Genomic DNA, 19,286 nt, shown 5'->3' on the forward strand with positions numbered 1-19,286 from the left:
AGGAACATCAGTAAAAGCTTGTGGTCCATGAAAATATGACTTCTTACATTTGAAAATGAAAACTTTGAATGAGATTTCTTTGCCATTAATTAACTCGAAGGCGCAAACATCACCGACTTGTATGGTCTTATCTCGTACAAAAGCACCCCATCCATTTCAGAGTCTCACATATGCCCGTCCATTACTTCCAAATGTCGACATGTACTCGGCTGCCCAAGTTTTCCCATCAGAATCACAGAGAACAACATCGCCATTGTCCTTGAGATATAACCTGGAAAACTCTTTTGGTATTCCCTGCACAAATGTAGCATAAAACACGAGATAAACTTAGAAAAAATAACACTAACACAGTGGCAACATTGAAATCTAGCATAGCTTTAGTAACTTACCACTGAACAGCTATGGTTGGTAATAGGACCTACATAACTTGGTTGCATGAAAACCCAAAATAATGGATTTGTGGACTTGAAGGCATGGCTAACTGTTTGTAAAGCCATATATTTTTCATCAGATGTCACCCTGCACATCGTGCTCAATATCGTTGCACTCGTTCCAGCCGAAGACCCTGCAGACATAGGTTTGACCTTGGGAACATTTGGTCTCATCATCTTATGAGGCCAAGGACATTTGGTTGTCGGACTCTTCAACCTTCACTTCTTGCTCAACGTCTGGATATTCGATCTCCGTTGCTGTTCGATCGAATATGATGACATGGAAATGGCAGCCCCCTTCATATCTGAAAACCAAGAAATGTCCAGGCTCCACCGAGTAGTGCTTTGCAAAGTTTAGCCAACCATTTCGAAACCACATTTTGCCACCACATTTTACCAATTCCACTTGGGACCCTAATGAACACTGGGTTTGATAGAGAATTCCCATAATCTCTTGCAAATTTAGCAGGAATCCCCTGTTTGACCAAACTGCAGACGTTAGCAAATGGCAAAAACCCAGATTCTCATTGAACTTAGACAAAATAAAAATCTTTCAGAAAGAAAACACAGAGACAAGTTTGCCACTCCGAGTAGTATCTTCAAGAACTACCTTAAAGAAATGGTGTGGCTGATGGAGATGAGAAGCCATTGTTGAAGAAATCAACAGTGAGCAGAGCTTTGAAAAGTGAAGTCAAACAAGTTCCAAGCTATGGTCTTCTTCAAAAGTGGTCCAACAATCAATTAATTTCCTTGTTTCGATTGGTTCAAGAGAGAAAGAGAGGGAGACCAGTCCACCAAGTACTCTCATTTGGCATGCGGATGAATTACATCGCTCACCCTCTGTCAGTAATTCATCCAAATGTCCATAAGGTATGATCTCCATGAAAAATAAAGTTTTTTTAAACAATTTTGGCATAGAAGAAAGTAAGCATTCGTCTTTTTTTGGTTTTTCCAGAAAAATGGGAAACATAAGTCGATGGATATGGCCCAATCTTTGATAATTACTCGTTAGAAAAGAGAATCTATCAGGCTCTCGAATTGGTTAGCCTTTAAATTATGATTAATACATCCAATTTCTTGGTGTGGCTTTGCATCATACAGCAATCAGTGAAGGATGCCATCGATCGATTTGAGTCTTGATTTGAATTACATCTGCAATCCTTTCCCTGAAATTAGCAGATCGCTTCGGGTCTTACATCTGCAATCCTTTCCCTGTAATTAGCAGCACGAAACAAATGTGTTCTACTCACCAGCACCTGCCCTGGAGGTTTCCCAACACTTCCATGCACTGTAATTTGACACCAAAACATAACATAGACGAAGTCTAGCAGGAAAACCACTAAAGTTTGTCTTTCTACAACAAATTCACAAATCAGAATTGAACTGCAGATGATAAACTTAGCGTTCTCTTTCTACAAAGGAAAATTGAGATGTGTATCAACCTAGAGCAGAATTCTAAGCTATGTTACACCAGCTCTTCATTTTCCTTGAAATGCAAATATCCGAAACATATATCAATGTAGGTATAGGTATTTGATTCACCAATAACCTACCAAATACATATAAAAAAAACGTAGAACAAATCGAACATAGATTCTAAGTGGTAATAGTTCTGTTCTTGTACACTGCTTTGAGGTCACAGTAACATCCAAAATGGTACATATTTCTGAAACTAACTGTACGAGAGCAAGCCCAAATGAGAGAAAAATTCAAGCAACGATAAGCATGAGTTGACATGAGCATGGAATGCATATATGAGTACCTCCAAATCCTCTCCAGGGACTTCTGAATCTTCCGGTCAGACTCCCGGATTATTTAGCAAAATGATTTTGAATTGCTAAATTTCACAAGTTATGTCTCAGATTCTTCTTCTGCGACCGTTGGAAGTGTACCCTCTCTGATGAATTCTGGGTTAAGGAACTTTGCCACAAAGGCCCACAACTTATAGACATCCTCGAAATTAGTAAGGAAGCCGAGTGATGCTGTAACGACTTCAACTCTAACGAACCCACTTTTCCTGTTATTTCGACCATTTTCCATCGGTCTGCACAGCGTTGTATCCTCAAGGTTTGAAACCACTCGTCGGGAACTATCTAATATTCGTATGTGACTGAGGATACCTATACCAAGAGAGATACCTTCTCTGTCAGCCAACTTTTGTACAATCTCCGGATTAATGAGTCCCCGGTTTCGATCCCTCACATTGAAAGCCACTGCTGCACCCCTTTCATACTTTATTTTTGGGCCATATATGTGAACAAGATTCGCCCTTCCATCTCCATCTGAATTAGATAATCTGAGCTGCAGTAACGAGGTTACAAGCCAATTAATCAAAAATCGTAATCTAAGAGTGGTTTTATTGAGCCCTAACATGTAAATGTGATCAAGATGCCGACAAGATATCTCCGGCTCCCTCCTGTCCCAATCTTGTCCATCACCATATTCTCCATCGCTGGTGTATTCTTCATTATCAAGGCTGATCCCAGATGCTTCTCCTGGCTCCAAAGTACAACTCGTGTTCCCTTTACGACTATCCTCTATGCTAAAGGAGACCCTTCTTCCCCTACTAGGATGTTCATCTTCTAACCCGAAAAATCTACCACCATTATACTTATTTCCTTCCCTCCTCCCCAGTAACCTAAATTCACCTTCAGTTTCTCTTCTAATGGCACTGTCTTTAATCTCCGAGGTAATTTCCGATGTTGAGCCATTTGCTAGGCCATTATTCCGAAAGACAGAAGAATTAGATACAGACTCCACAGCCAGTGATTTGCTGGTATCCTGTTCTTCCTGGATTTCCAGAAGATGTGAACGATCCAAAGCCTTCTTATGAGTTCCTGCAAATTGTGCTTCACCGGGGATCTCCTTCATGCAGTCCAGTTCCTGTGAAACTGATCGAACAGCAGCATCAAATGATAACACATGCTGATCATCACGCCCCAGGTGAAGATCTTTTTCATCATATATCGGGCTGCTATATATTGTTGATGTTGGCTTTGGAGAGAGCTGCTTGTGGTTGTTCCTGCCACTAAACCAAAACGGTGGCAACGGGGAGGATATTTTCTGCTTATTCAAATGACCTGCACTGTCAGACCCCAATGGACTCTGACCCAAATCAATCCAGAATGAGTTGTCCAATGACTCATCTTCACTGAAGATGGGGCTTTTCATCACTTCCCCAACAGAAATACTCTCGCTTTCTTCAAATATGGTGCTTGTACCATCTCTGTCAGTACTATTATCTTGATCCATTTCCGTCTCAAATACATCCCGAACTTGAGCAGATGTGAACGCACCAGAAAAGGCAGGCAGCTGCGTTCCTGGACGGTTTTCTGAGGGCTTATCATCATTCACACCAACTTCATTTTCCTCGATTCCACCCAACCCATCAAGATCATCTACAGAATCACTCATATAGAGAGGGTACTCGGGGGTAATCTTCACCATTCCAGAACCGGTCGATCCAGATTGGTTCTGAAGGCTTCCCATAACTGATTTTTTAATAAGAAGGCATCCAAATCCAGTTGGATCATATCCAAACACTCTGTAGAATGATGTGATAATGAAATCCGGACGAAACAAAGACAGGCCGAGTGAATCCATGTCTTTGGGGCCCAATGAACCAGCATCAAGCAAGACGTGCCAATTGTTCTGCTGAGCCAATGCCATCCACTGGTAAGTATACTTAGACCCCGTTACTCTAGACTGCACCGGAAAAACAAAAAGACCAGTAGCACAATCCTTCTTCCTCTTCTTTTTATTCGAAATCCGCTTTCTCAAATCAGTGGAGCAAAGTTTAAGAGTTGGCCATTTAAACCAAGAACTGTAAACTTTTGCACCCTTTTCCCTGGCACTCTGAACCATCCAATTTACGGACTGACTCTCGTAATCAAACATTGTCAACAACTTCTTATTCGTTTGAAATGGATATGAATCGGCCAGCAACTTAAAGGCAGACCCTCGACTTACAGTAAACACAAGGCCATATTCATGTTCAGGAATGTTCAAGTGATCCATTATCCTACTCTTTATATCATACTCCACAGTGCCTTTCTCAGCACCACCATAAAGTGCATGATTACACAAATTTGCAGTAATCTCAGACAAGCTAAACGTTGAGGATTCCCAGTAATGCAAAGTTTGAACATAAGAGAAAAGCCCGAATCCGCAATAATCAAGGCATACCTTGGGTGACAAATGTGAATACTCATTTTCCCTCAATTGATCAATCTTCTCTGATGATTGGTACTTTGGGTACATTGTGAGGAACTTGCTGAATACCTCATGGACATCAGGGATGGAATCTTCGCTCTCGAATGTGCGCTCTGCGGCGAGGGCGGTGGCTCGCAAGAATTCGCGCTGCACATTGAGTCTTGCGAGGGATCTCGATCGTCCCAAGCTCTCATCTTGATAGGCTAGTGAATCGGGGTCGATGTCCTGGGACTTGAACAAAGACCCTTCTTCAGAAGCCTCTTCCAGAGCTTCCCTGAGCTTGCTTTCATGGAGTTTACGGAGAATTGAAGGGTTCTTCCTGGTTTCAGCAGCTGATTCAGACCCATCCCTTCTCTTTCCCTTCTTGTCTAAGATCAGAGAAGCACAGTGAGCTACGGGTTTCCACAGTGAAAAATGCATCGAAGCTGCAAATTTGAGACAGACAGGCTCAAGATTCAGCACAAAAAAAGAAAGGGTTTTTATTTTTCAACACATCTGACAAAAAACCCAAATCTTTTTTCAACTAAGTGGGTTCAATTTGCGAACTTTAAGCGTTGGATTCAGATCAAAGAAAGCCCTAAATTCGGCCAAAAGGGATTCAGTCGAGAGAGTCATTTCAAATCCACAAAAAGGAAACTAATACAGAGGCAAAACCCACAGAAAAGAAGCCATATTTGGAAGTCAAAAGCCAATTTTTGAAGAAGATTACAAGAAGAAAGACAAAGGCTAGTGAGTCAAAGGCTAAACACACAAGAACCACGAGGATTAACAGTTACAAAGCTTCAACCCAAAATCCATAGCTTTTCATTTAACAAGAGGAAAGAGTTGGGTTTTTCTCTGTGTTTCTCTCTCTTAATTGCAACATAAACCAAACCAACTCCTTTACATCAAATGCGCAATCAATAGAATTTATAATTTGATATTTCTCTTTCATTGACTCCTCCAAGAGGTCCCTCTTAACAAACAGTCAGAACGGAGATAGATTTCATATATCAAATTAAATAGTGCTTCTTACTGTATCCATATTTTATCTATATCTATTCTTTAAATTAAACTGTCCAATTCCATGTTTTTTTTTCGTAGAAAAGATAAAGCTTTTTCCTTGCATTGTCTACGCTAAAAGTCGAACAATCAGCTGGCTTGTAAAAGCTGTTTTCTGTCGAGCTAGGCAACAAAATTGAATTAAAAGTTTATTATATTATTATGGGGGAAGTCTCACATGCAGAGTCTAATATACTATTCATAAAATATATTATCAAAAATATTATTATTTTTTTAATATTTTCGATAAAAAATTATCTAAAAAATTATTATTTTTATCAAAAATATTATTAATGGATTCTTTACCGAGTTTGTTAATATATTCTGTAGAGCGTTATCTAAAATATTATTTTTTTTATCGAAAATGTTAAAAAAAATTAATATTTTATGTAAAAAAAATAAGCTTTTAGATAATTTTTTATCGAAAATGTTAAAAAAATAATAATATTTCCAATAACGTATTTTTTTATCCGTATATTAAGACTATCATACATCATAACTTCTCATATTATTATCGATAATATAAAGTATTAATATCTTATTTTTTTTCTTATATTTATTTTAATAATCGTTATTGATAAATTTATTTTGTACTATTATTTCTTTCAATCGTCTTAATGCAATTTTGTTTTTTATTTAAGCTTAAATTTTAAAAAGGATTAAATTTTTTATTTTACATTGGAGATGAAGACTCCTAAGAGTCTCAATCCCCGTCCTTAGTTTTAATATGTTAAACCATATTCAACTAAACAAGTAAAAATAGTCTTTAGGATTAATTAGTATATTATTTACTAGAAAGCTTTTTTTATTTAACATAAAAAATATTTTTATTTAATTTTTAATGTACAAAATGAATTTATCGTATAAATGGGTTTTTTAAATAAATTAAAATCCTATTAAAAACATTAATTTTTTTATTAATGTGATTATCGATTATTTAAAATTAAAGGTTCACACTCTAATATTCTACTCGAAGTAAAAATCTCAAAATATAATAATAATTCTGTTTTGAATAAGATTTCTTGATTGGCGCGGTTGAAAAACACCGCAAAACCGGAATCACTGCAATTTTACCAAGCTTTATGAACCTCATTGCAGGTAGCATTTAATGAATGTATCCAATTATGAAACCCTTATTAAATATGTTAGTTGTAGTGGGCCTAAAAAGATTTCACATTTAATTTTTTTACTAAAATTCACATGTAAAATTTGTAAAAAGGAAAGTATAACATTAAATACCTATGAGTAATATATTTGATGGTGGATAATCGTGAGCAATTTAATCCTTTTTGATCTAGATCGAAAGTTATAGGAGTTGAGGAAATAATCGTTGACTGATGTTTTATATTAGAGAGAGTCGATAATGGGAATGAAGAAGATAATGTAGAGATCATGAAGATTTCATCTTTTTTTGGGTCATGGTTGGAAGTATTTATAATAGTTTTTAATGTTAACATGATTATTTATAGGTCGGAAAATTTGGTGGACATGATAGATTAACATTAGATCTCGTTTTAGTGCACATGTGAGCTTATTAATGGTGTTTTCTATGTGTTATAGTTGACTAAAAATCTGTATTAAGTGATTGTAAGTTAATTGAAAACCTTAATGAATAGAAAAATGACGATTTGATGAATCTAATTTAACAAAAGATTAAAAAAATTCAATATCGTCTTCGAAAATATAATAATCCTATATTTACATGTTTACTAACAATTGAAGTATAATCATCATGGATTCCACAGACAAGTTATGGGGACCACTTTACGAATTATCCAAATTTTAATTAACTTTATAATATTAAAGTTGAAGCCAATATCTAATCCATGCGTTGCGCATATAATAATGGAGAAGAAAAATATTTATTTATTTATTTATTTATTTATTTATGATACATTAAAAATGTTATTGAAAATGTACCATACTTACTAAAACATATCAAATACTTTCAAAAATAAATATAATAAGTAATGTTATTTAATTAATCATGTATAAAATTTCATGTTATCACTGGATCTTTAATTGTTTTTTTAAAAAAAGGTGGAGCTTTAAAAAATGAGTTGAAAACGTGATACTAAATATGTTGTAAGATTATTATTCTGAACAAAAAATTTACAAAGGAAAATTAAATGTTATTATGTCTCTTTATATAAAGAGAATATTAGAAAATCTAACCATAAAATTATATATATATATATATATTAATATGAATAGTAAAATTTTAAATATTATTAACATAACCCTAAAACATTTTAATACGTTGACAACTTAATTATGAATAGGATTTATAGAGCTAATTTGATGATAAATCATTGTGAATAAGCCAAAAAGAAGGGTACAATATATAGGCCATTGTCTTTGGATTCCTTAAGGTCAATGCACAAAACCCAATAACATGCCCAAAAGTAAAAGGCCAATTAGAGTTTACTTTTCTTTGCCGCTAAATTTTGGAATTTGCTGGCTCTCTTCATTGAGGCTAAATTAGGTGTTTTAATTTTATAGTGGGTTTGGTTCACGGAATGTAAGATTACTAACGAGAATATGATTACTGGCGGGAATAAAATTACTAGGAATGTTGTATTTTGTGTTTGGTTCGTTTAGCATGAATGTGAGATTACAGTGTTTGGTTAAATAAATAAAAGATTATTGGAATGTATATTTTACCAAATTATCCTTATTATATATTTTTTTTAGCAAGTTGAATTCTACTATAATTCTACTATAATTAATTTATATATTTTCTTTAAAAATTTATAATTTTTTTTTACAAAATTGAAAAAATAAATAAGTTTAATGAAAGGGTAAAATTTTATTTTAACCCCTGAACTTCATATAAAATTATAATTATGGATTTTTTTTGTAAATATAAAATAGTTTAAGGATAAATTCATAATTTAATTTTCGTATATTTTTTTTATTCAACGACAGAAGAAAGATATTTTTGAAAAAAAATTAAGGGCATTTTAGTCCAAAACGCTGGGAATGTAACAATACCTAAGGGAATGATGTAATCACATTCCCAGTAATATACCCCAAAAATACCACTGTCGGGAATAAAGGATTACCGGATGTTGGGAATGTTTGTCAACCAAACGGGGGAATGACATTCTATTGAAAACATTTTGATGTTTCGATATAACAAATTAAGTGTTAATGAATTTTAAGATTTTATATTGAATTTTAAATTATATATTTGATTAAATTATTCGAATATCAAAATATTACTCCAAGTTTTTCAAATGTCAATTTCAATCATTAATCAAGTGTAAGATTATGTTTTAATCTTAAAATATATTTTTAAACAAATTTTACAAAGTATTTCGAGCCTTAATCGAGCCAAAAATATTTTCTTTTTAAAGGGCTTCAAGAAAAACTATATTGCTCAAAGGGAACAGATTCCCCCAAGGGGTACCGATTCCCCGAGAATATATTCTCCCCCCAGGGGGTACCGATTCCTCCCTGTGTAACGATCGAAATATTTGAATTTTACACTATAGGAACCGATTCCCTATGAGGGGGTATCGATTCCCCCCCATGCTCCAAGCTATTTTATTAATTGATTCTCATCCCCAAACGTCTCCAAAACATCCCCAATGGTTATATACGACTTCAAACACATTCCAAGCTATAAATACAAGCTAAGGACACTTGAAGAAGGAAGAGAACAACTATCCAAGCAATCAAACACAAGAGAAGAGTTTTTCATTCTTATTTCATATTTCTCTTGTAAATATTTTGTTTTTGTGAGCTTAATTCTTGTAAACAAGTACCTTAGAGAGGTTTTATTGTTTATATTTCTTATCCTTTTGTAAAGGGGAAAGGTTCTAGTTCAGCCTGGAAAAACTAGGGAGTTGTAAGGTTATCTCTTTGTCCTCAAAAGAAAGAACAAATTAGTGAATTTGTTGGAAAATCCTTGGTGGGAGCTAAGGTAGTAGACGTAGACTTTGGTTGAGAAAGTCAAACCACTATAAATCGCTGTGCAATTCCCTATCTTTCAATCTTCTTACTCCCTAAACACAAAACCGTTCCGACTCCTCTTTGCAAACCATTCTGGTTATCGATTTGAGCTTCCAAAATTCCCAACAATTGGCATCAGAGCCTCACTCATTTGAAGGTTTAACCACCTCTTGAGTCGATTCGGGAAGAGTTAAATTGATAAAGATGGAGTCCACTACTGGTTCATTCTCCATGGAAGAATCCAGACCAATTGACGTGCCTCCACACTTCAATAGAACAAATTATTGTCGTTGGAAGAAGTTTATGATGATATTTATTCAAGCATTTGAAATAGAAGCTTGGATGATGATCGAGAAAGGATATTCTTCTCCTTCGAAGAAGGCAATGAAGTGGAGTAATCAATAATGGAAGAAAGCTCAACAAAATACAAAGGTTGTGCACATGTTGTGCTGTGCAATTGATCCTAATGTATATAAAGGAGTTTCTTATTGTTCAAATGCACAGGAGATGTGGGATAAGCTTGAGGAGATCTATAGAGACAAGGAAGAAGAATAACCAATAAAGGTGATGTCTCTATTAGCTCTCACAGAGCCAAAAGTATCTTCTAACTCAAATAGATTAAATTCAAAATCTTTTAATGAGTTACAAGATGCTTATGATGAATTATTTTTGGAGTTTGAGACCATGAACTCCAAATACAATAAATTGATTTCTAAATTTATAGCTAAAAATGATCTTCTTTTGAAAGCTAAAACAGATTTAGAAAATCAAAATGAAAATGTTGAGAATGGAGTTAGAGCTTTCAAAAACGAAATCTGAAAACTTTGAAAAAGAAATTTTCAAATTAAACAAAATTCTTCTAGAAACAAAAATGGATTTTGAAAATCAAAATGAAATCTTGAAGAAGGATTTAGAGCTTTCAAAAATGAAATTTGAAAGTATTGAAAAAGAAAATTTTGATTTGAAAGTTAAGCTTGAATGCTTAACAAAAGAAAAAGAAATCATTTTAAATAATTCAACTAGTTCAATAATGACAATATGTTCACATTGTCATTATCATGGTCATATGGAATATAACTGTCCTTTGAAGAAATGAAAACGTTTTAAAATTAGGCAAGTATGGGTTCCGAAAGGAACAAGGGGCATTGAAACTAACGTCCAATTATCCAAAGTAATTTAGATACCAAAATCTATTAAAATGTCTCTTGTAGGTGTGTGGGAGCAATGGTGATGAAAATGATGATATTCAAGATGCTCTAGCCACATATGAAAAAGGAATGGGTAACCTCTAAGTTTAATACTTTTAATTTTGGTTATTTGGTTGCTCATTTGATTTTAAGCATGCATGAGTTTTGGTTTTAAATGATTATGCATCATTTTTTAATCTCATGTATGTTGAAAAGATGATTATGATGAACATTTTAAAGATATATTAATTTTTAAGAATTTTTAGTTCATCATAATAAAATTTTGGTCAATTTGGTTTTAAATGCAAATGATATCTCTCTAACAATTGATATCAACTTTTCAAATACTTTGATTTTACAAATTTTAAATTTTTGACCTAAATTTGAATGTTTATGCATGTGGTTTAAATGAAAATGATATTTCTCTAACAATTGATATCAAAATTTTTCAAATGCATAACATTTTTTTTTGGAAAACTTTATGCATAATTCAACAATTGATATTGCATAAAGTATTTTAGACTTGGATACAATGAATTTCATGTGCTACTAATATGTTTGTTATTCTTTGTTGAAATTCAATTTTGTTTAAGTGTCAAGTTCCTAAAAGCATAATTTTATTTTGAATGCATTTATTGAGGGGGAGCTTTGATTTTTCAAATGATTTTAAAATGTCAAATTTACTACTTACTCTCCAAAGTTTTTTTGAACTTCAAATATTGAATTATTTTTTATTTAACAAAAAGGGGGAGAAGTGTTAGAGTAAGGGGGAGTAATTTTTCAAACTTGATTTCAAAAATGATTTTCAATTAGAAAATCTTAAAAATTACTAAAATGTTTTGTTATATCAAAAAGGGGGAGATTGTTGAAAACATTTTGATGTTTCGATATAACAAATTAAGTGTTAATGAATTTTAAGATTTTATATTGAATTTTAAATTATATATTTGATTAAATTATTCAAATATCAAAATATTACTCCAAGTTTTTCAAATGTCAATTTCAATCCTTACTCAAGTGTAAGATTATGTTTCAATCTTAAAATATATTTTTAAACAAATTTTACAAAGTATTTCGAGCCTTAATCGAGCCAAAAATATTTTATTTTTTAGGCTTCAAGAAAAACCAGATTGCCCAGAGAGAACAGATTCCCCCCAGAGAGTACCGATTCCCCCCAGGTTTTTGGCTCCGAGAGAAAACATAATGTCCAGAGGGTACCGATTCCCCCCTGTGTAACGGTCGAAATATTTGAATTTTACATTGCAGGAACCGATTCCCTATGAGGGGGTACCGATTCCCCCCACTGTAACATCCTCAATACCGGGTTAGTGACCAAATTATAAAGTTTCAGAAATTGGTGATTAAAGTAGGATAATTGAATAGTTCAATGATTTATTGGAAATATGATGAAGGCTATTCAGTAATTATTAAAGGAAATAAAGGGTAAATTAGTCATTTGACCAGAAAGATTTTTATCTTTCTTTTAGGGTTATAAAACACGTGGAAGGGTGATAAGAAAAGAAAAGTCTGGAGCTTGGGTTATCTTCTTCCTCTTCTCTTCCCATAAGCTCCATGGCAAAGGTAAGTTTAATTTCAGTTGGTTAATTATTGAGTTTTAAGCTTAGTTTTGATTCTTGGGGTGCTAAGAAAGATTATTTAGATATTAAAGTATGTTGAAACTTCAAAATGGATGAGTTAGGGAGGATTAAATATGAAGAGTTTTTAAGAGAATTATTGAAATAAAAGGAGTAAATAGATTTTGAAGATGGATTTGACTTGTCAAGGGTATAATTAAGAAGCTAGAAGTAATAGAATTGAATTTGGAACATGTTGAAAATTTAGTGTAATTCTTGAATTTCATATGGAGAATAGGATTTTGATGTTAAAGAGGTGATTAATAAATAGGAATGAGTTTGAATATGAGTATGTAAGTTAAAAATAAGAAAGGGGATGATATATGAAGTATTAAGCTGAAAAGAGTGGATTTTCGGGCATAAAAGAGGATTCTGGGCAGAGTGCATCGATGCACATTCATAGCGCATCGATGCATCAAGGTTAAAACCCAGAAATTATTTGAAGGTGTATCGATGCATTGGTAATGCATCGATGCACTCTTTTAAAATAGAAACATCGAATGCAATTAGTGCATCGATGCATAAGGCATGCATCGATGCATCCCAATAATAATACAACATCGAATGCATTTTATACATCGATGCATCAGTAGTGCATCGATGCATACCTTCATTAAAAGATGAAATTGGCTTTTCTCTGAGCCTCAGGAGTGATAGTTTCGAATATATCAATCAGTATACTGATAAGTATTAATGTATTATTATGTAGATATAGAATGAAAGCTTGTTCCGGAACAAACTAAGGATTAGGATTGATTCAAACAACGAGGCCCATGTGAGTGCATCTTATTGTATAATATTATATGGAAATTGGACTTGTGATAAGTCTATTCCTATAGTAATAGCTCATTAAGTCTTGATTATAAGTATGTTAACGATATGAAGTGTATGTATGTTTGATTATATGAATTGATAGGTTTTGTTTTGTATATGCTATGTGGTTTATGTAAAAATACGGTTAAGTGTTAATGAGAGAATATAAAATAAGTTATGAAATTATATGAATATAGAAGATAAGTCAAGAGATGCAGGGAAATGGAAATAGATGTTTATAAAGAGTCATATGAGAACAAATATAAGTAATATGATAATGAAATATAAGACTATGTGAATACATGGTTATGAGATAAAAGATGTAAGAATAGGAAAATATGATGAGAGTGAGTTCATGAGAAGTGATATGAACTAGGTAAATATGAGTTGGACAAGTACATAGTGATATGATCCATCATGGGAATTAGTATAATAGAGATTTTGATTTAATGAGAGTTAAGGGAACTAAATAAGATTGAATTATAGAATGAAATGGGAATAATATATCAATTAGGAAACTTGAATATAAAGGGACGATACGAATATGCAAGATAAGTTATATGCTAAATATCTATGGAGCTATATGAAAAGATTATAATGAAATTATGAAATTGAATTAAATAAATAGATTAAATTATTACCTAAATAAAAATACTATTAAATGATATATATATTTAGAACTACGATATAAGCTATGTGAAAGTGTTATAGGTGTTTCTATATGTTATAGGAAGTATATGATCATATGTGAACAAGATATGATAAGTATGTTTACATGAATAAATGTGATTGGGTGAGAAATGATAGAAATTATATGAAAACAGGTATATGTGAATTAGCTTTGTAATTAGGTAAGTATATGAAATCATAACTATGAATTATGTGATGTGAAAGTAATCTATGTGATTATATGTTATATGAATACCAGAGCATGAGATATGTGACCTGTGAATTATATGGAAATGATCTACGTGTAAGTGAACTATGTGATAATATGAAAAGAAGCTATGTGATACGTGATATGTGAAAGTGAATTACATGTTTATGTGAATATTTGAAATGAAATAAATGATAATGCCCATGTTATGTGTCATGAGAGCTAGGGGTATAGTTGGCATACCAAGAGTCGAGGGTCTACGTGGCCCTTCGGGATATATATATATATTCTTTGGAACATGTGTGAAGTCTTGTGAGACACATACTTGATCCCTGGTATATGTATATGATTCTTAAGGAATGATATGTGGTCCTTAAGGAATGATATGTGGTCCTTAAGGAATGATATGTTGTCCTTAAGGAATGATATGTGGTCCTTAAGGAATGATATGTGGTCCTTATGGACATTATTATATGGCACTACGGTTCAATTCTACGTGCACTTCGGTGCAATGATACGAGCTGTGGTGACAGCATTAGTGCACAACCTCTATAGACTCACATATCGATAGTTCTCACAAGTGTACCATGGGCTAATCAAAGAGATAACATAAATACAATATATATAATGTATATGCTTTTGGTGAAATGATATATGAGTGATATGATATATAGAAATGATAAGTACAAGATTATGTGATAAATAATTCGATGATAATGATAGAGATAATGATAATAATATATATGATAATGCTAAGAAAGTAGATGATGATATATGTACATGAGTGTCTTTGTTATATAAAAAAGGTATATGATTTTGTATGATAAGTTAGTATTAAATGTTCATGTGTTTTGTTATATGGGATGTTTTTATGATTTCTATTATATGTTTTATTTGCCTCACTAAGTCATCGACTTAGCGTGTGATTGTTTCACACGTAGGTTCGAGAAGAATATAGAGAGCAATGTGAAGCAAGACAGGTCAGTTACTTCTTACCGAAGATCAGATCAGAAAAGATGTTTTGAATTAGATGTATACTGTACATTGAAAATGGTTGGCATGTAAATAAATGTCTGAATTGTATATGCACTGAACGGTTTTGCAAAAACATTTAATCTCTGAATAGTTCTGGAAATCTTTTGAATAAGCTACATGTATAAAAGTTTTAAATTACTCACTATTTTATACAAGTAAATGTTTTGAAAAGTCAATGTGACACATCGGACTCGAATCCAGGTCGGGTACGGGTTGGGGGTGTTACATTAAATGGTATCAGAGCTACGGTTTAGCCGATTCTAGGCTTAAATCGAAGTCAGAAGTGTTTTAAAAAGTGTACATGCCAACTCAAAGTGAAAAATTCTGATCTGATAGTGTAAGGAGTATGTTGTCTTGCTAATAAAAAAATAGATTATTATGTGATAATAGAAGTATGATAATAAGAGCTTCGAAAGAAGTGAAAGGTAATAAACCTGAAGGTAATAGCATTCACCTGCCCTAGCCAGGCAGGGAGAAGAGCGAACACCTCAGGAAATGCCTGTATAAAATTTGGAAAATTATTCTTCATGTTGAAGAATGTTTTGATGTGTTTTCAATTTATACTTCTTTAACTCATAGAATGAATGTATCAAATTAGTTGATAAAGTTGCGAGTACCCAAGTTCAAGGGTGGATTTGAGGAAGGTTCTATTGTTATAGACCTTTGGTTGAATGATATGATAGAAGGTTTTCATTTCTTCAAAGTGGAGATGTTGAATTGAGTAGTTTTGTTACTACTTTGGTAAGTTAGAGTATGGTGGACAATTGTCACCATAAGAATGTTAAAAGATTAAATGATGTGATTAGAATTGTATAAGAGTTCAAGAATAAGTGCATTGATGACCAGTTTATAAGACAGATGAAACTGGAATACACGAGCTTGAAACAAGGGAATTACACCTTGTATAAGTATGATTATAAGTGTATTAAGCTAAGCAGAATTGCTACTGAGTTAATTCCGACTGAAAATGATACATGTGATATTTTGTTAGGACTTGCGCCTTAAATTAAAAGAGTGTTACTGGTTTTGAATTTGTTATCGTTTCAATAAATGGTTAATTGTGTTAAAGCTTTAAAGAGAAAAAGCTCAGAACGAAAAGTTTGGAGAAATAAAAACTCAGAATGATTAAGGGAACTAGTATTTCATAAATTAGCACTACCAAAGAGAGATAGAGATTATGATTTTCAACTACAAACTTGATTGGAATTGGTGGTATTTCAAGATAAAAGATCAATTGGAGGAAAGTCAGACTCATTTAAGTAGTAGAGTCTGGTTCTGGATAATTGAATAAAAAGTTAAAGATATATATGAAAGTGGAGGAATGAATTCAGAGTTTTGCTAGAAATTATATAAAGTGAAGAATAAGAAGTATTTTAAATGGATCAAGGGATGTAGATACTGTTTTGCATTCTAGAAGGAAAAAGTTAGCGTTGGCTAACAAGAATATGTGATGGGAATATAATGGAAGTATAAGATTATAATATATTTTCAGGATATGATAACCAAATATGAAATAAATCTGGATACAGTTGTATATTTGAGTAAAGCTGAGGATTGATAAGAAGAGTTTAAGAATGGGTATATCGATGATCAATTTATAAGACAAAGGAAGTCAGAACGTTTAGTTTGAATAACGAAAAGTACAGGATGTATGAGAATGGAGGTGAAATTGACAAGTTAAATAAACGAATTTTAAGATAATTTCGATTTGAAAGGATGTATGTGTTTGGTTGATTAGGGTTTGTACCCTAGATTGAACATATGTTATTGACTAGCTGTCAGAGTAAAGGTGATAGAGTTATAAGATTGGAGGAAAAGATAAAGTTGAGTTAATCAATTATGATGTGAAACTGAATATAGTGGTGTATTCTAATTAGATAACTATGATATAGAAAAGGAGATAAGTATTTGCATGGAATCTTAAGGAAGGAAAAATACAAGTACAAGGAAATGATATAGAATGAAATTCTGTATAAGAAATGGGTTATCAAAGTTATGAGAATACAATTAAGATTAATATATAGAGATGAGTATAGATGATAAGACAAGAGTATGAGAATATGAAAAGAAAGATATGATTTGTGTATAAGGAATAAATAAAGGAGAAATGGAATAAAGAAATGAAATGGATTGAGGTTATGAGTTACTGTGTTTATGATAAGTAACAGAAAATAAATGTATAAAGGAAAAAGACAATTGAAGAAATACAGGACGGAAAAAGTAAGTAAATGAGGTAACATGAGAACAATAGAAGATATGTTCTTATTGATTTGTTCAATGAAAATTCGAGGATGAATTTTCTTTAAAGGAGGGGAGATTTGTAACATCCTCAATACCGGGTTAGTGACCAAATTATAAAGTTTCACAAATTGGTGATTAAAGTAGGATAATTGAATAGTTCAATGATTTATTGGAAATATGATGAAGGTTATTCAGTAATTATTAAAGGAAATAAAGGGTAAATTGGTCATTTGACTAGAAAGATTTTTATATTTCTTTTAGGGTTATAAAACACGTGGAAGGGTGATAAGAAAAGAAAAGTCTGGAGCTTGGGTTATCTTCTTCCTCTTCTCTTCCCATAAGCTCCATGGCAAAGGTAAGTTTAATTTCAGTTGGTTAATTCTTGAGTTTTAAGCTTAGTTTTGATTCTTGGGGTGCTAAGAAAGATTATTTAGATATTAAAGTATGTTGAAACTTCAAAATGGATGAGTTAGGGAGGATTAAATATGAAGAGTTTTTAAGAGAATTATTGAAATAAAAGGAGTAAATAGATTTTGAAGATGGATTTGACTTGTCAAGGGTATAATTAAGAAGCTAGAAGCAATATAATTGAATTTGGAACATGTTGAAAATTTAGTGTAATTCTTGAATTTCATATGGAGAATAGGATTTTGATGTTAAAGAGGTGATTAATGAATAGGAATGAGTTTGAATATGAGTATGTAAGTTAAAAATAAGAAAGGGGATGATATATGAAGTATTAAGCTGAAAAGAGTGGATTTTCGGGCATAAAAGAGGATTCTGGGCAGAGTGCATCGATGCACATTCATAGTGCATCGATGCATCAAGGTTAAAACCCAGAAATTATTTGAAGGTGTATCGATGCATTGGTAATGCATCGATGCACTCTTTTAAAATAGAAACATCGAATGCAATTAGTGCATCGATGCATAAGGCATGCATCTATGCATCCCAATAATAATACAACATCGAATGCATTTTATACATCGATGCATCAGTAGTGCATCGATGCATACCTTCATTAAAAGATGAAATTGGCTTTTCTCTGAGCCTAAGGAGTGATAGTTTCGAATATATCAATCAGTATACTGATAAGTATTAATGTATTATTATGTAGATATAGAATGAAAACTTGTTCCGAAACAAACTAAGGATTAGGATTGATTCAAACAACGAGGCCCATGTGAGTGCATCTTATTGTATAAGATTATATGGAAATTGGACTTGTGATAAGTCTATTCCTATAGTAATAGCTCATTAAGTCTTGATTATAAGTATGTTAACGATATGAAGTGTATGTATGTTTGATTATATGAATTGATAGGTTTTGTTTTGTATGTGCTATGTGGTTTATGTAAAAATACGGTTAAGTGTTAATGAGAGAATATAAAATAAGTTATGAAATTATATGAATATAGAAGATAAGTCAAGAGATGTAGGGAAATGGAAATAGATGTTTATAAAGAGTCATAGGAGAACAAATATAAGTAATATGATAATGAAATATAAGACTATGTGAATACATGGTTATGATATAAAAGATGTAAGAATAGGAAAATATGATGAGAGTGAGTTCATGAGAAGTGATATGAACTAGGTAAACATGAGTTGGACAAGTACATAGTGATATGATCCATCATGGGAATTAGTATAATAGAGATTTTGATTTAATGAGAGTTAAGGGAACTAAATAAGATTGAATTATAGAATGAAATGGGAATAATATATCAATTAGGAAACTTGAATATAAAGGGACGATACGAATATGCAAGATAAGTTATATGCTAAATATCTATGGAGCTATATGAAAAGATTATAATGAAATTATGAAATTGAATTAAATAAATTGATTAAATTA

General features: G+C 32.5%; 2 protein-coding genes across 2 annotated transcripts; both read right to left on the reverse strand.

The window, feature by feature from the left end:
- Positions 1-609: 609 nt before the first annotated feature.
- Positions 610-1,080, reverse strand: LOC120212425 (B3 domain-containing protein At1g49475-like). Its single transcript, XM_039210732.1, has 2 exons — positions 1,014-1,080; positions 610-920 (listed from the first exon to the last, which is right to left on the reverse strand). Exons 1-2 carry the CDS (start codon positions 1,078-1,080, stop codon positions 610-612), a joined length of 378 nt encoding a protein of 125 aa, XP_039066663.1.
- An 812-nt stretch (positions 1,081-1,892) lies between these two features.
- On the reverse strand, positions 1,893-5,437 carry LOC120212533. The gene is made up of 2 exons (XM_039210808.1): positions 5,158-5,437; positions 1,893-5,078 (listed from the first exon to the last, which is right to left on the reverse strand). The coding sequence occupies exon 2, from the start codon at positions 5,061-5,063 to the stop codon at positions 2,283-2,285; it is 2,781 nt and encodes a 926-aa protein (XP_039066739.1). The 5' UTR covers positions 5,064-5,078; positions 5,158-5,437; the 3' UTR covers positions 1,893-2,282.
- Positions 5,438-19,286: the final 13,849 nt, after the last annotated feature.

This window comes from Hibiscus syriacus, unplaced genomic scaffold (assembly GCF_006381635.1).
Source record: "Hibiscus syriacus cultivar Baekdansim isolate YM2019G1 unplaced genomic scaffold, ASM638163v2 tig00110013_pilon, whole genome shotgun sequence".
Lineage (NCBI taxonomy): Eukaryota > Viridiplantae > Streptophyta > Magnoliopsida > Malvales > Malvaceae > Hibiscus > Hibiscus syriacus.